We start from the raw sequence: 27,500 nt of genomic DNA on the forward strand, positions 1-27,500 counted from the left end.
TCTGTTTACGCCAAAGAAGATTAAGAAACTGACATTGAAGAGCTCCCCATTCATAGTAGAGTGCAGCATGCAAAACACTTCTAATTAATTAATTAAAAGACCTTATGACTGTTCTGGAAATACTGTGGTGTAATTTGTGAAGCCGGGTTCTTCTATGTTCAATCAAGTTTAGCAAATGTATAATAATACATAAAAACATTGAAAACATTATCACGGTGCACCAAGTCTAAAGGCCGTTTGATAGTTTGAAGAAATTACAAAAATGCCAAAAACAGCTATACCAAGTTTCTCCCCCTGACTAGTCGACGTTCTATGCTAAATTCAACTTGTTTTCATGTTGGCAAGGGACTTGTTCATTCTAATTCGAAATTGTGCTGGATATGTCCTGGAAAGAACCGAAGAACTGAAAGCTATATCAAATTTCCTTACCGAAGGAGATACATCTAGATGGATTACACGAGAAAGTGGAACATTTGCTCTGACTTCGTGGGGTAGAAGTGAATCTACAAGCATGGAAGAGTCAGTTGAATTGCCATGTAGAGGTACCGTGACATGCAATGATGTACTGGGGCTGTGAGATAAGACTAATTCGTTATTCACAAGGTTTGGTAACTGTTCTGTCAAGCGACGAACGAAAAGAGTTTTCCCCAAGCCTCCTCGATCAGATGACACAACTCGGACACAGAGCCTATGGATAAGTGTAAACAAGCAAATAAGAACCGATGTAACAGGAAAGAACATTAACCTAGCATCTTTTACTCAAATAAATAAACATACTTTTCTGGATCTAAGAAACCAGCTGAATTCCAAGTGATTTTGCTGTTGTTAATGTGTTTATACTGAGGTGGAGGGATTTGGAACTGCCTTTTAAGGTAGCTTTGAATGACCGCTGCTGAAGGACATAGGGGAGCAGCGACACGATGCTGATCCAAGGCTGCTACAATATTTGCACGATCTTCATTTTCACTGCTACAAATTACCACCAATCCGTAGTCTACAAAAACAGACAAAAAAATCATTCAACTGGAGGGCAATGATGCCGAACAATGACAGAAGCGTTCTGACATAGCACTCCCCAAATTAACAATGTGAACTCTAGACTCAAATCCGCACATTGGCTGTCTACTTACGCTCTCCAATGTTGCCAGCAAGCCCCTTTGTCACTTCATCAAGCAAGTCCACAGCCTGTTTGCTGACAGAGAAATCTAATTGGTCGGCGTTAACAAGGCAGTAGAATCGACCTTCTAAGTCTCCAGTGGCTCGTCTCCACAAGAGCTCAATCTACAGAAAGGAAGATAGAAAAGTAGGAGTCTTTATAACTGGGACGCAATACTACTACTACCACTACCACTACTACAATCTTTATTTCATTGCGGGGTTACTTTCACTTCAAGTGGTCCTTCAGTGAGCCGTAGAAATTAAGAACACTATTACATAAGTTACAACAATATCTAAAATTATATTAACTAGTGATCTTAAAATACAGTAATGGAAGCAGTACAATGAATTTTGATTAAGGATTTACAATATACTAAATATTATTTACACAAGCTCCTAGAATTTACACAATACAAATTATACGATTTTACTAAAAGTTATATAATTCACTTAGGTTTTACTTCATTTCACTTAGAATATCTTTGAGAAAAGATTTAAAAAGAACTAGGCTTTCCTGTTCTCTTGCCTCCACAGGGATTTTATTCCAGAGGACCGAACCTCTGTAATCAAGGGTATGTTTTTCTGTCTCTAACTTAAGTTTAGGAATATACAAGTTGATAGATGAGTTTCTTAAGTCATAAGAGTGGACGTCAGAAACATTCTGAAAGATATTTCTTAACCACGGCGGGGAGATATCATGAGTTTTTTTATACATCAGAGTAGCGAGTTTTTTCATCCTCCTATCTACCAGTACTTCCCAACCCAGATCATCCAATAGCTCTTTAGATCGTGTTTCATAATTTGAGAGGGTCACTATTCTAGCAGCTCTATTCTGGAGTTTTCCCGTTAATCCTATCCTATATATGCCCATACACAACTGGAAAAATCAAAATAGGGCAAGATAAGTGCTTTGTACACGATTTGCCTGGTTTCAAACGGAATAGTTGGACTTAACGCTTTAGAACCGATAAACCTGCTGATATCTTCTTTGAGATTTCTTCAATATGTGCTTTCCATGTGAGATCTTCATCAATCGAGACTCTAAGGGACATATAAACGGTCACCCTTTCTATTGGTATGTTATCAACCTTAAGTGCAAATTATTAGAGACTAGAACAAGTTTGGGGCGACTCCCTATCAACATGTATTTTGTTTTTTTGACGTTTAAAGTTAGTTTATTCACCTTTAAATGAAGGGGTAGTTTCTAAAGAAACTGTGGTGCTGCGTCGGTGGTGGGGAAGTAGTATACAAAACTTTGGTTTTATCAACGGAGTTGATAATGTAAATTGGCCACCGTACAGAGATTCTAAAAGCTTACGTTTCGAGCGTTAGCCCTTCGTCAGAGCGAATCGAGGGAATATGGGTTACGTGTAGTTTTTATAGTAGAGTAGGAGCTACGCTATTGGTGGTAACATGGCAACGTGAAAAATAGGAATATATTAGTTAAATGAAAAGCGTTCGTTAATACCGTGAGGATTAAGGGTGCCGATTTGAAAGATGAATTTTTGTTCCAGATTCTTGCGGCTTTCCGTCGTACCTAGATGTAGGGAAAGGCCGCAGATAGCCATGTGTTTTTTGGAGTGGTTAGGCAGATTAAAATGGCGAGCGACTGGCTTGGATGCATCCTTGTCATTCTTCTCAACATCGCGAAGGTGTTTGCGGAATCGGTCACCTAGTCGTCTACCTGTCTCACCAATGTATAATTTATTGCATAACGTACAGGTTATGCAATAAATGACATTTGCGGAGGTACATGTGAAACGAAGGAATGAAATAAGTGGAGGTTGCGAAAAGATTCTACCAGTCTCGGGATCATTTTGGAATAATTTAAAATTACTAAGAATGATGCTTTTGACTGCGTGATTATGAGGATGGAAAGTGAGGGTGAATGGAATTCTGTCATTCTTATCTTTTTGTGGGGTTTGTAGTGATGACTGTCGATCAAATTGTTGGGCGCGATGATGGCCCGCTTTGACCACAGAGACAGGATAGCCACGTTTTTCGAAGAACTGGCACATCTCCTCTGATTTGCTGGAAAAATCGGAGTCATCACTATATAGACGTCGAAGTCTAAGAAATTGAGAATAAGGGATGGAGTTCTTGACATGTGATGGATGTGACGATGAATACAACAAATAACTGTGTGAATCAGTAGGTTTGTAGTGCACACTAGTGCATAGCGCGTTGCCTCTAATAGAAACTTTGATATCTAGAAAAGCCAATGAAGTTTCCGAAATTTCCCAGGTATATTTAAGAGCCGGATGAAAAGAGTTGACGGAGGTTATAAATTGATCGAGTTCTTCTCTGCTGGATGAAATAGCGCCGATGCAGTCGTCGATGTAGCGGCCGTAGAGTTCAGGTTTGGGGCCGTTGTACTGATTAAAAAATTGGTGTTCAACATATCCTACAAAAAGATTAGTGTGGCCGCTTTTGGCCATACGAAACAGAGCTGTAGCAAATAAAGTGATAGAACGGGCATAAGCTATCCTATCAGACAACGACTCCATTGTGAATCTAAGAACGTTATCTATTTGATCACTTGCAACAAATGTAATGTCCAGTATATTGGTTCTACAACCAACGAGTTAAAAGTCAGATTTCGGAACCACACGTCAGCCATGAGTACAAAGAAGAACACTTGTTAAGCTGTGATACACTTCAACAAAGAAACTCATGTTTTGTCTGATTTCGGGTTCGTTATCATCGAACAAATTTGCAATTATAGCGATCACAATAGCCTCGACGACCGCTTGCTTACAAGAGAAGCTTTTTGGAGTGCACAACTTTGCACCCTTCAACCTTAAGGGTTGAATAAAAGATCAGAGTTCAACTCTAGGACTAGAATTAGATGTAATTAACACCTGGGTCTTACCACCCACAAGTGTTTTCCTTTTGACTTGTATAAAAGGTTTTTTAGCTTTTGATTTTTTAGATCTTTCAGTGCATCAATCGTTCAAAGGCCTAATCAGGGATCTTGTTACAGGGCTGAGATTAGAGCACACTATGCTGGAGTTCAGGGGCTGTTAATTAGGTTTATTGTTATTAACCAGTCAAAGGCCTTCCCTTTCGGAACCTGTTACGAAGAATTGTGAGCTCGAAAGCGCATTTGTTCAAGGGCTTTGATTTGGGATTTTGTTGCGACATCATCATCTTGTTCTTCGTTTCATTACGTAATACCTTAGAGACCCAGTGCCTATATTTTTTCACACGTTAATATTTTTTACACGTTAATTTTTATTGTTACTTTGATTGCAGTCAAATTTTTTTAGCCTATTTAAGACTTAAGTCATTGACAATTTTTATTCCAAGTATTTTTAATCCTGTCACACTGATCTGAAGAAGCCCGAAGGGCGAAACGTCATTAAAGTGTCTTCACCATCGAATAAGTTCGCTGTTTGCTCCTTTCACACATATTACAAATTTTCGAGTGTAAGCGTGTAGTATCCTTTGGAACCTTCTTCCAAGTGGCATCACCATTGGTAAGCAAATTCCGCATTCAAATATATATATATGTTTTTGTTTTCAGATATTTTTACTATGCGACTAATCCAGCCTGTTCATGACTATAATTGGTCTATTTTCCCGCGCTCTTTCTTGCCCTTTTCGTTACCATTATTCAGCCTGTTTTCTTGAACTCGTGCTAGCCCTTTTTCGTTTGCTCGTCTCTTCATTACGTCTCTTTCTTTGTCTCTCTCACTGATATTTCGACTGTTTTCTAGTGCTCCCAGTCGCTCTTTTTCACGTTGAGCATTGCTTACTCGTCTCTTGCTTACTGGTTTTCTCTCTCTCTTTCTCTTCTTTCCTTGTTAACATTGTACGACATATTGAGACATTTCTGGTTATTTTTGGTTGACTTCATTTTTTTTTTTTTTGCTTGTTTTACTAAAACGAAGTAACGCAGTGCACTGGCCACGCGAATTCCCGTCAAAAAACGCGGGTTCCAACTCACACAACTTCCTGCCAATGACGACGACAATGTTCACTAACAAGTCCACTGTCGATTACCACGATACGGCAGAAAAGGAAAGCCATCCACATGTTTTATCAGGATAGGCAAGAAAAGAAAAGAATAGAACGCATTGTGTTGTATCAAAAGTTACCTCCTCTGTAGTTGTTTCAGGAGAACAAATAAGAACCTCTTCTTGGCTTGGTAAGAGCTGATCTTTGTCGTGCATATACAATGCAAGTACGGTGGCAAACACGTCCACTACAAAAATGAAACGAAAGAAAATTGATTCTTTCAAATTTATTCAGGTCTACCCTTTCTCTAACCAAAATTCTTTTGAAAAAACCCATCAAAACATAAAATGCCCTTTAATTTTCTCAAAAACGCATAGCAATGTGGCATCGACCAGCAAATTGCATCCTATTTAAACATGCTTTACTTTATTTAAAGGTTGGGTCTTACCTTTTGGAACAAGCATAAGGTTAGGTCTCCCACGTTTCAGGAAAGCTGGAAATGTAAGAGGCTTTGACCCTTTATCTAAAAGTTTGAAAAAACAGCAATTATAAGGGTGGGTTTTTTTTCCATTTATACAGTAAAAGTGTCAGTTACGTCTAATTTGCGATCCAACCATACCTTTCGTTGCTAGCTCTCTTAGAATGAGTCCCAGCTGAGAAAGAGTAAGATACTCGCTGATCACTTCCTCGTTGTCTTCGTCCCTGTTTCCTTCTTGTTCCGAGAAACTCTGAGGGAGTGCAAATGATCCACCAACTGACTCGTCAACACTTCCACTACAAAGAAATGTGACAACAAACCTCAAGACGTCAAGACGATTAGACTCGAAATTCGGTGTTATCAAACCTGACGAAGGGAAAATCGTAGTACTGGATAGAAAACCAATAAACTCAACCCACATGTGATGCAAAGACCTGGAATCGAAACAAGGCCACAATGATGGGAGGCAAATGCTTTCTCCACAGCACCAGCCCTGCTACGTGTTTCACTCACCACCAAAACAGGAAAAACAATCTCTCATTATAGAAAGTCTATGGATAAATGACACATGCAAAAAGCGAAACTAGCTTAGTCATGTGGGGTGCATGATTAGCGTAGTGAGAATGCATTCTTCTCCCAAAAGCGTAACCCGGTATCGACTTTTGAAATAGACGCCATCTGTTGGTTGAGCTTGTTGCTTGTCTACCCTGCTCAGAAAATTTTTTTTCATGTTCTCAGGGTGTCATTCCCTTCTGCAAACTGGAAAAGTAGTGGAAGAGTTATTAGAGTTCACATATAAATACTAACATTAATATTGGAATAATACTGACAAATTTATCAACTCTAAGGTGTCCTGATCTATGAACTGCTTTTTTGCTTATCTCTCATGCAGTTTGACAGGAATGCTTCTGTTATATATGTTAAAGCAGTGCTACTATATTTGCACCAGGATTTAATAAAACAGGAAACTTTAGTTAAAAGTTGCAAAAGTAGCACTATAGTGTTATTCGATGAAAAAGAAAGATGCTAATGTTAGCCAAATGGCATCATAATTTAGAAGAATGAAAAACCCAACTGTTGAAATTTTGATTATATAGCTGGTATTGAATGTGTAACTGTCAGCATAGCTATTATTCTTTAATTCTGTCCAATTAAGGATCAATTTGGATAGTTTCAGATAGGGTTTTCCTTAAAAACAGGTAAACTGTCCAATTTAGAAAATATAGGACAGTTTGTCTAAGCCAATCAAATCCCACAAAACAAAACAGGCAATAGAAACTAGCCAATCAGCGCACAGCATAGCGACAGAGCTGTTGTCTCTGTTTGTAGTAGTTGGCAATGGCGGAGTTTAGCCACGGAGATTTACCAAAATTTTCCATTTCTCAGGACTTTTTCAGCGATATCACCACAAATGACAGATTTCCTACGTTGCCAGAAAAAGAGCTTGCCAACCTGAGAGGCAAAAACCAAAACTAAAACACCTCCAAGAGTACAAAAACTTGGCTAAATGTTTTCAGAGTGGAAGGTGCAGCGTAACGAAGCGAGAAAGTTGGAAGATATCCCTCGTCATGACCTAGATGGAGTTCTCTGCCATTTTTTCGCTGAAATAGGAAAAAAATACGGTCACGTATACGAACCAGAAAGTTTGGCTGTCGTGCAGTGCTCGTTGGACCGTCATTTAAAAAACTGTGTCAGAAACTACAGTGTTTTGCGGGATCGTGAATTTGCAAATTTAAGGCAACAACTTGAAGCGAGCGCAAGATAACGGAAAGCGAAAAAAAAATTTCTCTCGTGCTTTAAGCGAAGCAGACAAAGAATTCCTCTGGAGTTCAGGTAATTTAGTCTGCCTTTCTTTAAGTATAATATCTTGACTGCCCAATTACAACTGTCTAGCTATATAATTAATAGGTAACAGGACTACCTGCTTGTCCAATTTGGAAACAATTGGATTCAAAACATTCCTCGTACTACCAAATTAGACTCAGCCTACGGCCTCGTCCAATTTTGGTTGTCCTCAGAATTCTTCGCATCCAATTATTTCCAAGGAAAGATTACGTTTATACGAACGTTGGCCGTGTAGCACTTATATTTTAAACAGAGTTCACTTTATCCTCTATTCAGTTAACTCTGTTTAAAATATAAGTGCTACACGGCCAACGTTTGTATAAACGTAATCTTTCCTTGTACTTGTACATGTTCATTGCCATGACTTTAACATCTACAGTTCCCACGGCCAGCTCCCGTCTGACCTTGTAGCTCAGTCGGTAGAGCGGCGGAGATCTAACCCGAAGGTCGTGGGTTCAATTCCCACCCTGGTCAGAGTTTTTCTGTGTCCTTGTGTGGGCCCATTTCCATCGGTAGGGCTAACGCTCACATGGTTGATATGGGATAGAAATCTAGTACTTCACATTACTCTCTATTCAGTTAACTCAATTATTTCCAAATTGGACAGCATGTAGTCCTATCACATATACTAATAGCAATACAAATTTAAAGTGTGGTAAATACAAACACTATGATTAATTAAGCTTCGCTGAAACATTAATTTTGAAGTGATGTTTGTACCGGAGGAAGAAATCCCACAAATAAACTAAAGTCTTGAACAAAAAGGGTTGAGAATATTAAAAACAGGGGTTATACGTCCTCAATATCGCACATTATTAGCCATCCCCCTCCCCCTACAACCAATGTTGATAAGCCCAGCTTCGACACGCTTTGTTTCGTCTAGCAACAGTGATCAGATTTTAGTCCAAAAGCAGAGTTTTCTCAACAACTTTGTCCAAGATTGTAGGTATGAGAGAATCAATGGAAGGAGACTTTTCTCTAGATGGAGGAGTGGGGGGGAAGGAGTTAGCCTTAATGATATTATTATGTGAGGGGGGAGGGGTTTTGAAATTAATTATTGCACCGTCCCATATACCTGTTACCATCAACTTGATTCTCTTGGTAAACAGCGGTCTCTTCGAAGTTGATTTCTAGGGCAATAACTGGATTTTTTATAGCCTCATCATAAAGAGATTCTAGGTCAGCGTCAGCGGATTCTTCTAGGCACCATAGCAACAAGTTATCTTCCTCTGCATCGACACCCAGACTTGCAAGAGCACACAGAGCGACCTGTTCCGAGTATCCCTCATCTTCAGCAGCACTGATAAAACGCCGGATTTTTGAAATACTTTTTGGCTTTGGTTTCTTCGCAGATACAGACTGTGCCTGAGACGTTTTTCCCACAGTAGAAGGCATCCTTTCAATGTAATTGTTGTTTTGACACGACAGCTCCCGTGAATTCGAGTCATGGTTGTCTTCTCGAGGGGTCAGTGTAAAAGATGGAAGGGTGCTAGTACATTTGCCTTGCTCTAACAAGTCTTTAAAGGCGCGCTGAATAGCTGCCTTCAAATGTGCCGAATCCAAACTTGGGCGAACGCTTTCCAGTAAAGTAAAAACTTGATAGTTTTCAACATGAAGTTGACTGCTATTGCATGCCGTTGCGAGTTCTTTCCGAAGGAGCATAAGCTGCTGTGTTGTAAAAAAGTTCAACTCTCGATATACTTGCCGAGCATTGCTGACATTCTTCTTCCAGATGGAGTAACAGTCTTCCATATCTGTACTCACACGTGCCAGCTCCTGGGCGATTGTTTCGCCCACGCGTTGATCTTTACTGCAATGGAATTCTTGGCACCAGTGCATTCGATGAACAAAACCAGATTTTACAAGGTTCATGAATGCCTTTGCCAGTCTCATGATGCCTTCAAGATTCTGCAAAGTGAAGGGAAAATTATTATGTCTTCATCAAATTCAAAGAAATAAAGCAATGGAGTAACGGCAATTTTGTTTAATCTATCCTAGTCCTGCACTCGTAACTGTATTCTTGACTGGAAACAATAGCTGACACTTGAATGAATGCTTTTAAATATGAATTATTCATTAACTTTCAAGTGTCTTTTCATTTGCGTGTTAAAACGGACGGGGTTTTAACCATTAAATATTTCGTAAATAATGTTTGATCTCAAGAGAATTATACACCAGACAAAACCTTCATGTGATCCCAGAAATGTTAACTGGTTATAATTTTGTTTTCAGAAGCACATGATATATCCAGGGCCGGGTGGAAGTGCAAAATATAGAAATATAGAAATATATAATACATAAATATAGAAGTCAATGTAACGAAATTATCTCAGGCCCAACATAAGTAACTTTTCTAATACCATCAGAATTGACAATTCTGATCCCAGATCCAGAGTAACAATCCCTTTCCCAGGAGCTTTTGACACGAGGAGCATGTTAGTAGCAAAGGGAAATGACGTCATGTAAGAATGTGTTGCCCTAATTCATGTATGCTTTATACATGAAGTCTGTGACAAAATTCGTTTGAACAGTACACGACTATAGAGATCTGAAGCTTTCACGGCTCACTCTCCCCTCACAATGTTGTCTCAACGCGAGTTTCTGAGCACATTTGCCAAAACAACATTGTGGGGGGGGGGGGGGGGGGCAACAAATTGTAACATGTTTCAACAATTTTGTCCGAGAGTGCGCAGAATAAAAAGGCAAAACACTTACCCCACCCCTACATTCTTTTGTTGACTGCATTGCACTGGAAATCTACGAGACGGTTTACGGACAAACTAGCCGATTCGTTGCAGGTGGATTGTTAGTAATCACCTCGAAAAAAACAACTCGAAATCCTAACTCGAAAATCCCACTTGAAATCCAACTCGAAATCCTAACTCGGAAGTTTGTCTCCTCATACGAATGGTTAAAAATAAATAAATAAAACAAAGGACCCGAGCCCCACATAGATAAAGATGCAGGTTATGAAGATCCATTGGAATTTTTGGAATAAAGAGATCCATTATGATACCAACCGCTTAAATTTCCCAAGAAGACTACAACCGTGAGAGTGGTCCCTACCACAACAGTAAAAGGTTCTAGACACTACGCTACAAGATCAGGAAGAATCATTCCACGAGAGTTCTTAAAATGGAAATGCAGGATTGTTCTCCGTGCCCAGTAGTAACTAAAGTGCGATCTGATGGAGGCATTTTTTTCATAAATACAGCGGTTAACAAACCTTTACGAAAGTGTCCACGTCATCTTTCCCCTTTTCAGCCCTTCCAGCAACCAACATCAGTTTACTTTGCAAATCTTTCAGTTCGTCAAGTGAATATATTTTGTCATGTAAACCTCCTTCTTTCGGTGGTACAGTCAAACGTACCACTTGATCCAAAGATAATCGATCTTCTTCATGGGAGTCTTGTTGAAGAAACTTACCGACAACGTACACCCCGCTAGAGTTGATCATCTGGGCTTGAACTAATGAAGTCATGGCAACTGATCCATGCGATTCTTTGACTGTCTTAAGCCATTGCAAATGCCGGCTAGTGTCAAACTAACAAAGGCAAATCACACAATCAAATCACTTGATTGGTTTCATTGAACAGGGTATCTCAGTTCGCTCTCACCCATCGGAACACTGAACTAAAAAAGAACAGTAAATTATCATGATCTTTTCATTTCATTACAATAGAAAAACCTTTTTCTCACCAATTTCTGAGGCAATCTTTCATCAGCCTTGACGGCATTCCACACTGGTTCGCATGCTTCTATCAACTGATCAAAGTTTACTTTGTGTTCCTCAGTTTCTTTAAGGTCAAAAATTAGAGGAGCAAACCCCAAGCAGCTCGTATGGAGATTAGATATGCGATCAGTTTCCATGTCGCTTTCACCAGAGGAGATCAAAGCCAGGTCGACAAGAACTTTTAGCTCTTGTGTTGCTGCGGAAAGATGAGCAACCAACAATGGGCTAGTTAATCGATCTGAAGTTATGCACCGAACTCAGAGGCTCTTAAGGTGATTCCTCAGTATTGCACTGCACATCCTGTACTGCGCATACGTTTTGTCAAATTTGCAACATTGTAAATATGGCGTAAGTCGATCATACACGCCGAAACAGTTCTCAAAACAGGTGAGAGAAGTTGTGAAGGACCAATAATTCTTTGCCAATAAGCACGCGCGTTCCAAGAACATGGCGAATTTTGTTGTTTTGATCTACGATAATCGAGATAGACCGGTACGGGCACGGTGACCTATACTTTATATTGCATAATTTTGGTGTACAAATGATCCTTTTTAAACAACTAAAAAAAAAAAATTATCGGAAGGGAAAAGAAGATACAGCTAAAAACTGACACAAAGCCCCTTACCCAGGGATGTGAATTATGATCTTGAAAACAACGACTTCAGAAACGTTTTGAGTTAACATCGTTTTAAGTTGAGGGATTTTTCCATAAACTATATAGCAAAGTGTTCCATATGCTCCAGACTTTCCACCTATCAGGTGTTTTTTCAAGTGTTACTTTAAAAGCCCTCTCGTTTATCTACGGCAAAATGTACCCTGAGCCGATGAAATAACGGGCGTGATTAGTATCAGTGCAGGCATCAATGGGGTAAGATTGGCCCAATATATCTCTTAAGCAAGCACGGTGACTTATCTTTTTTATTGTAAATCTCAAAACGAGGATTAGTAGGGAACATTCCGTGAAAGTTTCAAGAATATCGATCGACTACTTTTTTTTCTCAGGAATCACCTTAAAAAGAGTTTCTGTTACAAGAGAGTCATTACTTGGAACAGTCTGCCTAGCGACGTTACGCAGGCCACTACTTTGAATAATTTTCTTGCATTAGTTAATTAATCTTATTAATTAATTAATCGTTATAATGTCACATCCGACAATGGAATAGGTTATGCTGTAATACTTTTAAAGTAAATTAAAGTTGTACGTAAATTACATTTTTGGCATTTCGGCAAATTAGATTTTTAATTGTAGTCTGTTATTTCTACTATTTCTATTAGTAATCGTAGTCGTAAAGCACGGCTCCGTGGGAGAGCATTTCTTAGTGAAATGGACTCTGTGATGAAATAAAGTTTTGATTGATTTTTTGATTTGATGCACTACGTTTCTGTTCGCATTTGCTTAAACATTTCTTACAATAAGATAAGAAAACTTCCTACTCCAAAAAAATGAGCTACCCAAGATGACAATTGTGACCACTTTGTCCTATTTTCTTTCTCAGGAAACTAGGTCAACGTTGACTTGACTGAATATTAGCTATGCTTACATTTGATAGTTGTGCGAAGCCAGACTAGCAGCTGCTTACTCTCCGTCACCTTCTTCAAGCATTGTAATTTATCCTCATCCAAACATGCAAGTGCTTGACCAGTTTCCGAAAACTTGTTTCCAATGGAGTGTAGAGGCTTCATCTTGAATTCAGTTGACAGCTTTAATAATATTACCAAAGAGCAAATTGAATAGTTCCACCGGTTGTTCCCGGCCAGATACAAATCCATGCATTTATTATGGTTGAAATACAGAGGACAAAAATAATTTAGTAGGGGATCGGAAATTAAAATGGCCTCGATGAAAAAAGATGAAAGATGTGGAGAACAGTGAAATAGGACAAGGTTCAAAGGATCAGAACGAGGCATTAAAATAGTCTCGATGATAAAAAAAGTTTAAAAATAGAGAAAGATGTCGAGGCTCTCAGGCAGGGGATTTAACAAATAAATTAAAAACAGGAGGCTGTTTAACGCCAGATTACTAGAGCTGACAGTGAACAATTCATCCATCGTTTTTTCAATTGACTTCTATTACCCTTCCTTACTTGGTTGTGCAAATCCTCGATAACTTTGAAGTCTCCACTAAGTCCCATTGCTTCCTTGAATTCCCAAATTGTTTCTGCTGCATTGATGTACCTATGAAATTGCTGATATTGGTGCATCTGTGCCGCCCGCTTCTTAGCTATTCTCTTCAGTTGATCGTTACGGTGTTTTTGAGAGTTCCAAAGGTTCAAAATGCAAAGCAACTCCCGTAAAAGATCTTCCTTTCTATCCTTGTAGATGTCAAAAAATCTGTCTACACCTCTAAGGCTTAATGAGCCGTCGAAAGTCCTGACAGCGACTTTATTCCAAGCTTTAAAAGCTGGTTTCCATACGCATTTCACTACCTTGGAGATGCTGAGGTTCTTTTCCTGTGCCTCGTGGTTTTTCCTCGCAGTCTGAGCTCTCTTTCCTCTCTGTTCCCAGAGGCCCAGGAAAGTTGCATTTTGCTGCACTGTGTGAAGTGGAGCCAATACTTCTCGAATGACTATTGGCAGTTCAAAAAAGGTGACTACAACGCTGCTTTCATTTTTGCGTTGGCACAACTGGCGGATTTCACACAAGGAGATATCTTCCCGTACTTTTCTCTTAAGGGTAGTGACGTTGACTAGAGAGAAACCGAAGAAAACGAATAACTGTCAGTAGAATAGAAATAAAGTTGTGGTTTCAAGGTATTATACTTAAACCGTTCTATTACCAAGCAGATAACACACCTACTATTACTAATGATCGCAGGACCAGAAGGGCCCGGCTAAATGGTTCTGTAAATTTTTCCTTCAATTTCCATAGGTTTTATTGAGATTTATTTTATGTCATAGTAAGGAAGAAAATGTGGTAAAATTTACTGACTTTTTATGGAGTTACAAAATCTCTGTAAATGTGCAAAATTACAGAGATTGTAATTTACAAAGAAAATGTGGACATTTAACAGAGATTTTACCAACTTTTTTGAAGTCTGTAAATGGTTCAAGTTTTACAGTGAGAGGTAATTCACAACATTTTGGTTTGCCTTTCTTTAAGGATAACAGATTGACTGAGCAATGCCCAATTACAACTGACTAGCTATATAATTAATAGGTAACAGGACTACATGCTTGTCCAATTTGGAAATAATGGGATTCAAAAAATTCCTCGGACTGCCAAATTGGACTCGGCCTATGACCTCGTCCAATTTTGGCTGTGCTCAGAATTTTTCTCATCCAATTATTTCCAAATTGGACAGCATGTAGTCCTATTAATATACCAATTAAGTAATATCAGTTTAAAATAAATTGTGCGGTTTCAGTTGTGCTGCTGTTGTCTAGTTGCCGGGACATGCATATTTATCAACCACAGCTCCGAGATAACATTAACAGTCTTAAATCTGAATAAGTTCCCACAACTTGAGATTGCACGTTGGAACTCGAAACTTTGGCTACATCTGCCTATTCGATTCAATCGGTTCAGTGCGTTCTGTGCAATTCAACAAGTGTGGATCCTCAGAGTCAATTCCAGCTGTTATGTGAGAAAATATCTGTGAGCAAACCAGAACTGTACTCTCACTAAACAAACATGGCCGACTTTAAAAAGGTGGGAAGTCGACACGCCTGATAAAGCCTATGGGAACTCACACTATTCCCAATTGCAACAATGGTAATAGCGGAGCTCCGCGCGTGCCTTTGGCACCCTAAGTAACAAAATATGGTAGCGCATCGATGAGAGAAATTTTGGTTTTATAGCTATGACGACATCGACCGTCCTTACGTCCGTACATCCGCCCATTCATGTATGCCAATGTATCACGCTAGTTTGCAGCATACATCTTTGATATTGAGCATCCATGTTATGGTCAATAGTCCTTATTCACTTATTCAATTATTCCTTATGGCCGCCATGTTGGATTTGCTATTATCATGCAGATTAGCTACACACTTCTGAGGGGGCAAACAACAGAAGTTCGAGAGATTATAACGAACACAAGTTACTTCAATGTTTTTTTAGTGAAAAATGAGCAGATAACGAAGTAGAAAGTCAAAATGTCAAAGGCAATCAAAGATATAAAATTATTAAAAGGTACTTAATTCTAAATTCTAAAATGTACTTTTAGCAATGTTATTTCAATATTTCGACAAACCGATCTTCCGCAATTTGCCTTTCTTCCAATGTTCGACCCCCCAGCATAACACATGGCTAATTTGCATGACAATTTGAAAACCAACATGGCGGCTGTCGTGAATGAGGCCTTTTGACACCTGTCATAACGAGGTATCCGCTGACCAGTGTCACGTGACCATATCACGGGCTCAAGTTTAGAGCTCACTGAGGCCAGCTGTATTTTTTAAAGTTGACCGCTAACCAGGTGCTGGTTTTCGATTAGATCGCAAGCTCAACCCAGGTTACAAGGAAAGGTTACATTTGTACAAACGTTGGCCGTGTAGCACTTATATGTTTAACAGAGTTAACTGAATAGAGTGTAATGTGAAGTGCTAGATTTCAATCCCATATGAACCATGTGAGCGTTAGCCCTACCGATGGAAATGGGCCCACACAAGGACAGAGAAAAACTCTGACCAGCGTGGGAATTGAACCCACGACCTTCGGGTTAGATCTCCGCCGCTCTACTGACTGAGCTACAAGGTCAGACGGGAGCAGGCCGTGGGAACTGAAGATGTTAAAGTCACGGCAATGAACATGTACAAGTACAAGGAAAGGTTACGTTAGGTTACGTTAGGTTAGGTTAACTCACCTAAGCACAAACACAAACATTTTTCACAGGGCTTTCTGTGGCTCGACGCGGCTACACAGCCATACTACGTCAACTATAGCTCTTAACAGTCAACACTTTTTGTGTTCAGGTGGAAAACGGTTTGGAAAAGTTTTCTTTCTGCGTCTTTTGCTGGTTTCAATCCAGTTTGACATATCATTATAGCTGTGGTCCACACTGGTGGCTACGCAGTGTTTCAAGTCAAGCATCGGAGGGATATAAACTTAAAGCTGAGTGTTTATTTTTAATTTGTTTAGAGGTGCTTTTTTTCTCTATGTTGCATTTATTGGCATATCTTTAGAATTAGAAGCTCTGATACGGTTACGTGATGCCTGGAGCACCTATGACTAGAACTGAAACGAAGGAGAGAGAAAGAGAACGACAGCGACAAAACAGAATACCAGTAATAGCTCAAACTTGGTGGAAAAGTGTCAAATTCTTTCCTTGGGCACTAAACCGTTTGTTGTTTTTACGGATGGGTATTTTGACCTTGAACTGACAAAATTTCCTGACGATTTCTAATTTTAGCGCGATTCCTATTCGCTGGCTATTGACGGTTGACTCCAAAATGGCTTTTTTCGTTTACCTTTCGCTCGCTGAGGGTGTGCCTGTTTTCTTTTAAAACTCATGCGATTCAAGAAAAATTCACTGGCAAACTGGTAACTTCCAAAGTAAATTTCACTCGTAAAACCGATATCGCACTCATCGCTTCGTCATTCATGCGATATCGGTTTTTCGCGTGAAATTTACCGTGGGATTCACTAGTTAGGCAATGAATTTTCATATAGAAGAAAGCAAAGAAAATGACTTGCAGTAACCGAAAACACACAAAACGCGGACAATTCGAAAACCTTTTGTTTTCATTAACCCTACAGGCAGTAAGCTTGGCTGGTTTGGCTGAATCTATATATTAACAAGTTGGTTAGTTCAGTTTTCTCGTAGTCGTTAGCTAGTCAGTCAGTTCGTTTATTTGTTTGTTTGGTTGGTTGGTTATTTTGCTTTTGTTTTTTTTTTTGCGGTACGTGTATGTGTGAGTGTTTCTTTCTTTGTGTTTCATTCTCACCTGGTGAAATCAAGTCACACATATACACGAAGGACATCAATTTTTCCTTTAAACCTTGAAATTCAAGCAATTCTTCAATTCGCAGATTTAGGCTTTTCTCAGTCTCTTCAGCTTCTTCAATGTTGGAAGTATCTGCGTGAAGAACTTGTGCAAATCTATCCTTGTACTGCTGTAAAAGTTTTAATGTTGCAACAGTTATTGAAGCGTGACAGATTCTTTCCACAAGGGCTCTCAGCAAAGATTTTGCCATAGACAGCGTTTCTTGGCCTTCACTTGTTAAAATGTTTCCTCTTCCAGATTCATCTCCTGTTTAATAGTTTGTTCACAAAATCATTATGACAAAGTGTCATTTATTTCAGCGATATAATTTGGGCTACAATAGGAAATACCTCAATAAAATGAGCTTTCCAAGTGGGGTGGTAGAGCATTATTCCGAAAACTACAATTCAATGTAGCACATTGTACAACCGTGTAACACCAGTGTTGGTGTTCTCCAACAATATACTAGACGAGTTTTGGAGGATGCAGGGATGGTACAGCAGTGAGAGCACTCGCCTCCCACCAATGTGGCCCGGGTTCAATTCCCAGATTCGGCGTCATATGTGGGTTGAGTTTCTTGGTTCTCTATTCTCCACCGAGAGGTTTCCCCTCTCCTCAAAAACCTCAATTGTTAATTTCAGTTTACAGAGTCCCCAATTAGTGCTGCAGCGCTAGACCGACTAGACACTTAAATAAAGTTCATTTTCCTTTCCATTTAATGAAAAATTGGCATCGAACACAATGCTTTCCTGTTTCCACGCACATTTCGCATTAGTCAATGGTTTTCCACACATATAGCGCAGCTGGCTAATGCCTTTTGTATAACAAAATCGGCCTAATACCCAAAGATATATTGGTGATTTCGGTAAAATTCAGTTTTAAAATTCAAGTTTATTACCAAAAAATTTGAGGTAACCAGTCATCGGATTCCAAGAAAGAAGAAATTCCACAGTAACAGGGTCCAAGCTTGATATATTTGCTTTCCCGGTCCTTTTTGGCCATGACTTTGTAAGCAACATGGACAGAAGTTCACCATACTTTTCAGCTCTTTTGTCATCTTTAAGGATTGAGCCTTGAAGTGTTCTAAAGGCATGTTCAGCGTCTTCCCCCTGTCGTGACTACAAAGAAGAGACCTGGTAAAATAAGTAGTCTATGCCGAAAACGTTAAAAGCCTATTCAGGAAAAGTAAACATTTTGTTTTTCCATAGTTTTTTTCTTGAGCTTTCTTCTAATAGACAATGGTTCCTTACGCTTATGGTTACCCACAGGTGTGAACCAGTCCTTTGACTGCATTACATTCATCAAAATTCAGAAGCAGCTTAAATTAGTTCAATTCTCAGGCAATTTCCCGCTCGCTCTTTTTGAGACGTTGAAAAACAGCTTGGGAAAGCACGGAAAAAAAAACACAAAAACCTTTTGCCTGAGCGATATAAATTAGGATTTATCAGGCGTGATGTACAATCCTTGAGTTTAGCGAACCCATGCTAAAGCCAACTCAAAGGAACGTTAAACTCACATTGATTATCTCTTCCACTGCTTCAAAGGCAAGTTTGGAAATGGATTCCACGATGGCTCCATCGTACTGATCCAGCTTAAGTTCACAAAACATTTCCACAACGCGGGTTTTTTTCATCTAGAAGGACAATGAAATATATTTGGTAGTGTTCTTTTTTTAATGTGATTACTAACTTTCTAATCTGATTACAAGTACGACAACGACAACAAGTTATCCATTTATTAAAATCGCGTGCCTTACAAGATCACTTATCACCGATTTCATGTTGTTAAGGCCTTTCTTTGACTTCCAAATCCGTTAAAGGTCGCACTACAGTTGTAGGTCGCTGTCGATACAAGGGCATTCTTCAAATAAAAAATGCTTCTTTCCTGACTTTGTTGGTTGCACTATATTGGACAGTTCATTTGGCTATATATATTCTGGATGGAGGCTAAGCAATCGTCAGGCAAGAAAGCAAATAAATGAATGAAGGGGATAGTTTCTAAAGAAACTGTGATGCTGCGTCGGTTGTGGAAGTAGTATACAAACATTTGGTTTTATCAATGGAGTTGATAATGTAAATTGACCACCGTACAGGGATTCTAAAAGCTGACGTTTCGAACATTAGCCCTTTGTCAGAGCGAATCAAGGAATTGTGGGTTGCGTGTAGATTTTATAGTGGAGTAGGAGCTATATGCTATTGGGAGTAACATGGCAACGTGAAAAATAGGAATACATCAGTTAAATGAAAAGCGTTTGTTAAAGTGCCCCTCACCCCAAAATATTTTTTCGCTTAAATGAATCTTTACTCCTGTTAGAGACGCATTGCGATCATTTTTTCCTTTTTCTAACAAATCCTGCCATTTTATAGGCTTCGAAAGTTGCGAAAATCCAAGCATCTTTGTTCACGACCGAGCCAGAAGGGGAGTGGGTCTATTCCTGATTTGACGTCACAATCTACTTTGCATGCATTTTTACAAAGAGTTAATGCATTGTAAATCAGGTTTTGACGTCACATCAGGAATAGACCCACTCCCCTTCTGACTCGGTCGTGAACAAAAGATGCTTGGATTTTTGCAACTTTCGAAGCCTATAAAATGGCAGGATTTGTTAGAAAAATGAAAAAATGGCCGCAATGCGTTTCGAACAGGTGCAAAGATTCATTTTAGCGAAACAAATATTTTGGAGTTAGGGGCATTTTAATGCCATGGGGATTAAGGGTCTCGATTTGGAAGATGAATTTTTGTTCCAGATTCTTGCGGTTTTACGTCGTACCTCGATGTAGGGAAAGGCCGCAGATAGCCATGTGTTGTTTGGAGTGGTTAGGCAGAATAAAATGACGAGCGACTGGCTTAGATGCATCCTTGTCATTCTTCTCAACATTGTGAAGGTCTTCGCGGAATCGGTCGCCTAGTCGTCTACCTGTCTCGTCAATGCATAATTTATTGCATAACCTACAGGTTATGTACTAAATGACATTTGCGGAGATACATGTGAAATGATCGGTGATCTTAACAGCTCGAATAGATCCAGATATTTTGCTAGTGTTAAGGTAATTCCCTTGAAAATGACGTACTATCCAGATTTCTGTCAAACTTGCACAGGACATTTTAAAAATGTAGAAAAAAGATGCGGTCATCGCGCTTGTTTTCCTGCTGCATAGCCTTTATTTTAAGGATTTTTTTTTCCGAATTACGCGAGAGGTGTTAAAAACTGGATCAACCGGAAAAACAATTCTTGTTAAGGAGCAAAAGCTACTGAACATTACTGAAAACTTGAGCCTACTTGTTTGTTCGGGCCAAAATCTTCCAGAAAAGTGATTTCAAATTGCTCGATTTGAAAAAAAATGTAAGGAAAATTGGACCGCTACATCATCACCTCACACTCAGTGTCTGGCTTCAAACGCACTTTTGACGTCATTTATATAATATATAGATTTAGCCAAGCCTAAAAGCAGAGCTCCCTGGTTATTTATTCTTACTGCCTGTAGGGTTTGTGAAAATAAAAGGTTTCGAATTGTCCGATGTTTCCGGTTGCTGCTTTAATAATTAAATCATTTTCTTTGCTTTCTTCTATAGAAAATTTCATTGCCTAACTAGTGAATTCCACGGTAAACTTTACGCTAAAAACCGATATCGCATGAATCAGGAAGCGATGATTCCGACATCGGTTTTTCCAGTGAAATTTACTTTGTAATTCACCAGTTTGGCAATATTTTTTTCTTGAACGGAATGAGTTTTAAAAGAAAACAAACATACCGTCAGCGAGCGAATGGAGAAGGAAAAAAAGCCATTTTAATAGCCAGCGAATAGTAATCATGCTAAAATTAGAAGCCATAAAAACAACTTTGTCAGTTCAAGGTCAAAGAAGAGTTTTACTGATGTACTTTATTCCACTTTATCTCTGAAAACAAGATCATTCACATTTTGATGTATTTCATTGAAACACGCCAGGTTGGCTCGGTACAAGAATCGGCAAACTACGGCAATGCAACCAAGAAAGGACGAACTTCAAACGCGATCTGCTCCAACACTTAAATAACGTTTGGGTGCTTTAAACAAACTTCTGACAACACAAGCTAGTGAGATTTGCCCCTAATTTTACGAGAACTCATTGCGAATACGTGTTTATAACATAAGGGCAAAATTTTCTTGTCACTGTCGAGGCACAACGAAAACCGAGAAAAACTAAGAACAAAGCCAGGAACCGAGCCAGGAGTCGAGCCAGGATCCGAGCTAGGATCCGAGCCAGGATTCGAGACCTAACCGAGACCTAACCTAACCTAACCGAGACCTGCCCTAAATCCTAACTAGACCTAACTAGACTAGAACCAACCTAAATAGACCTAACCTAACCGATTCAAGACCTAACCTAACCAAGAAATTCGAGAATAAATAGCGGAGAAAGCTCATCTTAGCTCAAATCCTGGCTGGAATCCTGACTCGCATCCTAGCTCGAATCCTGGCTCGAAGTTTAGGAATCCTCACGAAAACCAGTTGGGCAAACGGATTAAAAAACCACTTGTTCGCTCGCATTTTAGAGGAAAACAAGCAAACAAATCAACTCCGCTTTCTTTATGTCCAAAAGAGTACAGATTAATACCAGTTGACAATAAAAATTCGATTTCCATTCCTGAACAAAACAAGAACCGATTAAACCACCTTTTAAAATACGCATCCACTTTAAATAACGTATGCGTAAAATAACAAACGGTTTAGTGCCCAAGGAAAGAATTTGTGTGCTACATGTAAGTATGAGCTGTATATTCTGTTTTGTCGTTGTTATTCCCTTTCGCTCAGTCCTTTCGTTTCTGTTCTAGACATAGGTTCTCCAGGCATCGTGTAACCTTATCAGAGCTTCTAAAGCCATGCCAACAATTGCAATACAGAGAAAAAAGCAGCTCTAAGCAAATTAAAAACACTCAGCTTTAAGTTTACATCCCCCCGATGCTTGACTTGAATAACTGCGGCTAAGCCACCAGTGTGGACCAGAGATATCATGATATGTCAAACTGGATTGAAACTCGCGTTTGAATGAAATTAGTGAAGGTTCCGAAGAGATTCTACCACTCTCGGGATCATTTTGGAGTAATTTAAAGTTATTAAGAGTGATACTTTTGAAGGTGAATGGAATTCTGTCATTCGTATCCTTTTGTGACGTTTGTAGTGCTGACTGTCGATCGAATTGTTGGGCGCGATGATGGCCCACTTTGACCACAAAGACAGGATAGCCACATGTTTTGAAGACCTGGCACATCTCCTCTGATTTGTTGGAAAATCGGAGTCATCACTACATAGACGTCAAAGTCTAAGAAATAGAGAATAAGGAATGGAGTTCTTGACATGTGATGGATGTAACGATGAATACAACAAACATCTGTATAGGTTTGTAGTGCACACTAGGACATAACCCGTTGCCACTGATAGAAACTTTGATATCTAGGGAAGCCAATGAAGTTTCCGAAATTTCCCAGGTATGTTTAAGAGCCGAATGAAAGGAATTGACGGAGGTTATAAATTGATCGAGTTCTTCTCTGCTGGATTAAGTCGTCAATGCACAGCCGTAGAGTTCACGTTTGGGGCTGTTACACTGATTAAAAAAACATAATTGATGTTGAACATATCATACAAAAAGATTGGCATAGCTAAAGTCCTCGCCAAAAATCCTTGAAACACCCCTTTCCCCTGGACAGTGTTGAGACAACATTTTACTGTTTGACTGGCTACACCAACCTTGAAAAAGGGATGGGGACGAAAATGGTGCAAGAATTTTCAAAGTGTTTCAAGGTTTTTGTCGAAGATTGTCTGAAGTGGCGGGAATTCTTTTGAGCATGCGCAAATGATTAAAGTGAGACAGAGAAATTTATTGCTAGGACAACGCGTGGGTATTATGTCTAGTTGCTGTTGTTATGTTAATGTGCGAAGGGGATTATAACTTCCGTAAATTTTTGTTTTGATAATGGCAACTTCTGAAGGAGACTATAACTGTTATGAGGAGAGTATTGAAGCCATATCAGAGGAGGAAAGTGACCAGGGAAGTGAACACTTGCAGGATGATGGTTGTTCAGAAGAGCTTGTTGTCGGATCTCGAGAGAGGCTTTTGCATCGCGAAGTGCGTAGCGTGTATTTAATTACTTACAGTCAAGCCAACCTGGAAATATGTCGAACCAGAGACTGTTTTGCTAGAACGGTAGTGGAAGCATTCAATGAGACAAGGAGCGGGTTAGCTGATATTGTACAGTGGGTTTGTAGTCAAGAGCAGCATTCTTCAGGGGGGACGCATTACCACAAAGCTCTCGCATTATCTCGAAATTATCTCGATGACAACCATTCTATTCAAGTGAATTTTTCGTCTGTTCACTCGAATTATTATAGCGCCTGGAGATACACGACAAAAGAGGATCCCGAGTATGTTCAGTCCGTGAATCATCCAGATTTGGTCATTAGTGCCCCACCTCGAACACAAGAGGCCAGTGTGACAACAACGGAACGCAGTAGAACGAAGAGAAAAGCAAAGAACACCAGAAAACGGAAGGCACCTCGACTCAGTATTTTCGATGTGTCAAAGCCAGTCGTAGCAAAAGGAATAAAGTCCAGGCTAGACCTTCTTGCTCTAGCCTCTCGACAAATGAGAGAGGGAAAGGAAGATTTAGCGCAATTCATCGCTAACAGAGGAAGTAAAGTTGTTGACGAGGCCATACAAGTAGGATGGGAAATGGAGGAAGCAGAGGAAAAATTGAAAAGGAAACAAATGACAAGGATGGACATACTACAAAAAGCTCTAGAAGGTCCATGTATCGCTAACTGCAATGAAGAGTAGTTGGAAGTTGCAGAGGATACTCTCGCACGCAATAATTTAACAGGTGGGAGTTTTCAGAGTGCTGTGCGCGAGCTACTTGAGTAAGGTCGCGGCAAGTACCGAAATATTCTAATCTATGGTAGTGCCAATTGTGGCAAGACCTTTTTACTAAACCCGTTGAATGTCATCTACAGTACATTTAGTAATCCCGCTACTAGCAAATTTGCTTGGGTTGGCGCTGAATCCGCCGCGGTTATTTTTCTTAATGACTTTCGCTGGAGTCCACAAGTCTTGCCTGGGCACGATATGCTTCTTCTTTTGGAGGGGCAGACAGTTGTACTTTTCACTCTTTCTTTGAATTGCGTGAAACTCTCTCGCTCTAATTGTTCCTTGATAGCGCTGTCATGCAAGTCATCACTGACTGATTTAAACATGTTCTCTATTGGATTTAGATCAGGACTGCGTGGCGGTATCTTCAGCAATTGTGCGCTCACTTCTTGCAAAGCAGCCTTTGCGACTTCTGAATTCTGGCTTGGGTCATTGTCTTGAATGAAGAGTCTTGTATTTTCTTTCTTTGATGATTCCCGTCATATGTTCATATTCGTGGCATAAAATAACTCCCACATTGTATAAAATCGCCATTAAAACTTCACTACCTTTCCTCCAGATCCAACTTTACTCAGTTTCGCTGTGCAATATTGCTTGAGACCTTCAGATATTTTTCGGTAGATCCTTCCAGTCGGAGCTCGTGCTTGATCAAGCAGGTTGGTCTTGTGCGCAAAAGCAACTCCGTCCAAGTAGAAAGCAATTTTATGAGTCCATAACTCCTTGTCACCTTTTTAGCAAATGCCACGCGAAAGCTGTTGTCATTGTTAGTAAGCAGCCCTTTTTTCCGGGCCTGGACATAAAAGTACCCTTTGCTATTAATTATTTTAAGAATCTTCTCACAGTGCGAACTGACACATTATTTTCAGAGATGTTTGCCTCAATCATGAGTCGCTTGGCGGTAAAGTTACCTTCTGTACGCCTCAGTTTGAGTAGAGCCCTTATAAGGAGTCTCTCTTCTCTGGATGACAAGCGAGTTTGTTGGCCTTCCTCTTCTTTCGTAGGTGACATTTCCCTGAGTTCGCGAATGCGTTGAACGAGTGTTACAATCTTTTAACAGTCGCATTACTGTTGCTGCAGATCGGTCGACTTTTGCTGCAATTTCTCGCAGAGAAAACCTCCTTTCCATGTACAGAAATCTATTGAGTGCTCGTTCTTCCGCCGATGTTTTCCTATTGTACACCATACTTGCTTTTCTCAGTGAACTGTGTGACTAATCGCACTTAACCTTTATGTCTGAATAAAAAAAAAAAAACTCTCCTACCCGTGACTATTGTGGCCAGGCTGTATTCATATGTCATTTTTAAAGACCTAAACTAACAATTCCTATTTGTTTCTACCGAAATCTGGAAAATTCATATGTTTCCTATCTTGCGTCAAGCCAAGGTAACAGCAAGAATTTCCCAGCTATCGCCCTCTTTCTGGACTATTCACGAAAACTACTTGACAATAAATGACAACGTCTGACATTAACCAGATGCCTTTTTGCAACTCGCACAATCCTCGCCAAAAATTCTTGAAACACCCCTTTCCCCTGGACAGTGTTGAGACAACATTTTGGTAATGGTCGGACCGCCAAACAACGACCGTGTCGCCTTTGTCGGCCAATTTGACAATTATGTCATTGCGTTTACTAAGATTTCTAGGCGCCGCCCACTCTTCCAAGGAAAGGTTGGAAAATTTAGTGTTACGGTTGAATTTAAGTTTTTGAATGTTGTGACGGCATTTTTTGATGAAAAAATCTAAAGAGACAAATTGTCCCTCTGGGGGAGCCCATTTAGATTTGCGAACTTGAACTTGAAATATCTTTGTCCGAAGTGTCAGAATCATCCTCTTTGTCATGGAAAAAGGCCTTTATTTATTTATTTATTTAGCTTCGCCTAACTGGAATACAATATAAGTATATAGGTAAAAATAGAAAAAATAATACAAGGAGAAAAAAAAAAAAAAAAAATTATTAGGCGGGGAGACCACTACAGCATAGCCAATTACAGTGGATCCCTCGTTAATTATTTATATAAAAATACTTAATAACTAAAGCTACTAATATGTAAGCATGAAACTTGAGAGGAAACAAAGCGGAAGTCCAAATTTCTAGAAGCAGCACGTTAGCGGGCATAGGAGAGACCTCGCTGTGTTACACCTAGGACAGTTTGTTCTCCAGGTTCTAATCTCGTCAACGTCGTACAAGTTCAGAGCCTTTTTATAATATTGAAGTAATAAACTTTTAAATGAAGCTAGAGAGATGTGCCTTGTGCGTAGCTCAGCGGGAAGAACATTCCATGCGCGGCACGCGCGTATGAAAAATGAACATTGATAGGTAACAGTTCTACATCGGTTAGGAATATAAGTAACAGCACTGCTGCTCGATGTCCTAGTAGATCTCGCAAATTGTCTAGTTACAGGTAAAGCTTCACTGTCTACGAAAACTAAGTTATTAACAGCTTTGTAGAAAAAAACCATGAACCATTAACTGAACGCGGCAAAGGAATTTTTCAACATATTGCATAATAGAAAATTCATTGGTGCGTTTGGTAATAGGGACAAAGTTCAAGCCCTTACTGATAACAGATTTCCCTGAGTCAGTAAGCGGAAGATTTTCTGGAATTGTAACTATGGTATTATGGCTATGTAATGTTGTATCGTTGGTAATTTGCGGACCTATTAATTGTTAAAGTTTTTGGGTCTTCGTTTGGTGTAAATGGTCAAACAGTGCAGAATTAGCGATATCCACTATTGCGAGTTCCTAACCTATTCTGACAAACCTCTCGAACTTCAACCAACTAACATCAATAAGGTGTGCTTTCTTCTATCTAAATTATGCACCTCGAAGGCGACAGGGCTTGACATGATACCTGCTAGACTCCTTAGGGGAATGTACTGATTTGGTTTCACATTCACTTTGTGAAATTTTTAATTTATCAATAGTCAGTGGAATCTTCCCTGATGAATGGAAGTGCTCCAAAGCCATTCCTTTATTCAAACGGGGCGAAAAGCCGACATGAATAATTATCGGCCGATTTCTGTCATTCCTGTAGTGGCAAAAGTATTTGAAAGGATTATCTATGATCAACTGTATGCTTACCTCACTGAAAATAACATGGTTTCCTCACATCAATCTGGTTTTCGATCTCCTCACTCTACGGCCACGGCTTTACTCGAGGTCACTAACAGTTGGGCTTATAACATTGATAAAGGAAATGTAAGTGCTGTCGTGTTTCTAGACGTTAAAAAGCGTTTGATACAGTTGATCATGACATTCTCTTATGTAAATTAAGTTCCTATGGTATTTATGGACATTCGCTTAACTGGTTTAAATCGTATCTAGATAATTAACCGCCAGCAAAAATGCTTTATTAATGGTTTGTTATCTGAAAAGCTAATTGTTAGTTGAGGTGTACCTCAAGGAACAATTTTGGGTCCTCTGTTGTTCTTGATTTATATCAATGACTTACCAAATTGTCTAATAAGTTCGCAGCCAAGGATGTATGTCGACGACATGCA

The 27,500-nt window shown here is 39.5% G+C and overlaps 1 protein-coding gene across 2 annotated transcripts in view; it reads right to left on the bottom strand.

The window, feature by feature from the left end:
* Positions 1 to 27,500, bottom strand: part of LOC138027547 (E3 ubiquitin-protein ligase rnf213-alpha-like) — a 198,357-nt gene that overhangs the window by 91,568 nt on the left and 79,289 nt on the right. For both annotated transcript variants that reach the window (XM_068875097.1, XM_068875094.1), the window contains exons 13-26: positions 18,615 to 18,731; positions 17,997 to 18,216; positions 17,060 to 17,365; positions 13,259 to 13,860; positions 12,716 to 12,875; positions 11,141 to 11,370; positions 10,668 to 10,985; positions 8,517 to 9,349; positions 5,738 to 5,892; positions 5,567 to 5,641; positions 5,259 to 5,365; positions 1,131 to 1,281; positions 778 to 994; positions 430 to 688 (exon numbers count right to left, since the gene is read on the bottom strand). In XM_068875097.1, the coding sequence (XP_068731198.1) occupies positions 430 to 688; positions 778 to 994; positions 1,131 to 1,281; positions 5,259 to 5,365; positions 5,567 to 5,641; positions 5,738 to 5,892; positions 8,517 to 9,349; positions 10,668 to 10,985; positions 11,141 to 11,370; positions 12,716 to 12,875; positions 13,259 to 13,860; positions 17,060 to 17,365; positions 17,997 to 18,216; positions 18,615 to 18,731 (3,750 nt within the window). The remainder of the gene's footprint in view (positions 1 to 429; positions 689 to 777; positions 995 to 1,130; positions 1,282 to 5,258; positions 5,366 to 5,566; positions 5,642 to 5,737; positions 5,893 to 8,516; positions 9,350 to 10,667; positions 10,986 to 11,140; positions 11,371 to 12,715; positions 12,876 to 13,258; positions 13,861 to 17,059; positions 17,366 to 17,996; positions 18,217 to 18,614; positions 18,732 to 27,500) is intronic.

This window comes from Montipora capricornis, chromosome 2 (genome assembly GCF_036669925.1).
Source record: "Montipora capricornis isolate CH-2021 chromosome 2, ASM3666992v2, whole genome shotgun sequence".
NCBI classification, from domain to species: domain Eukaryota; kingdom Metazoa; phylum Cnidaria; class Anthozoa; order Scleractinia; family Acroporidae; genus Montipora; species Montipora capricornis.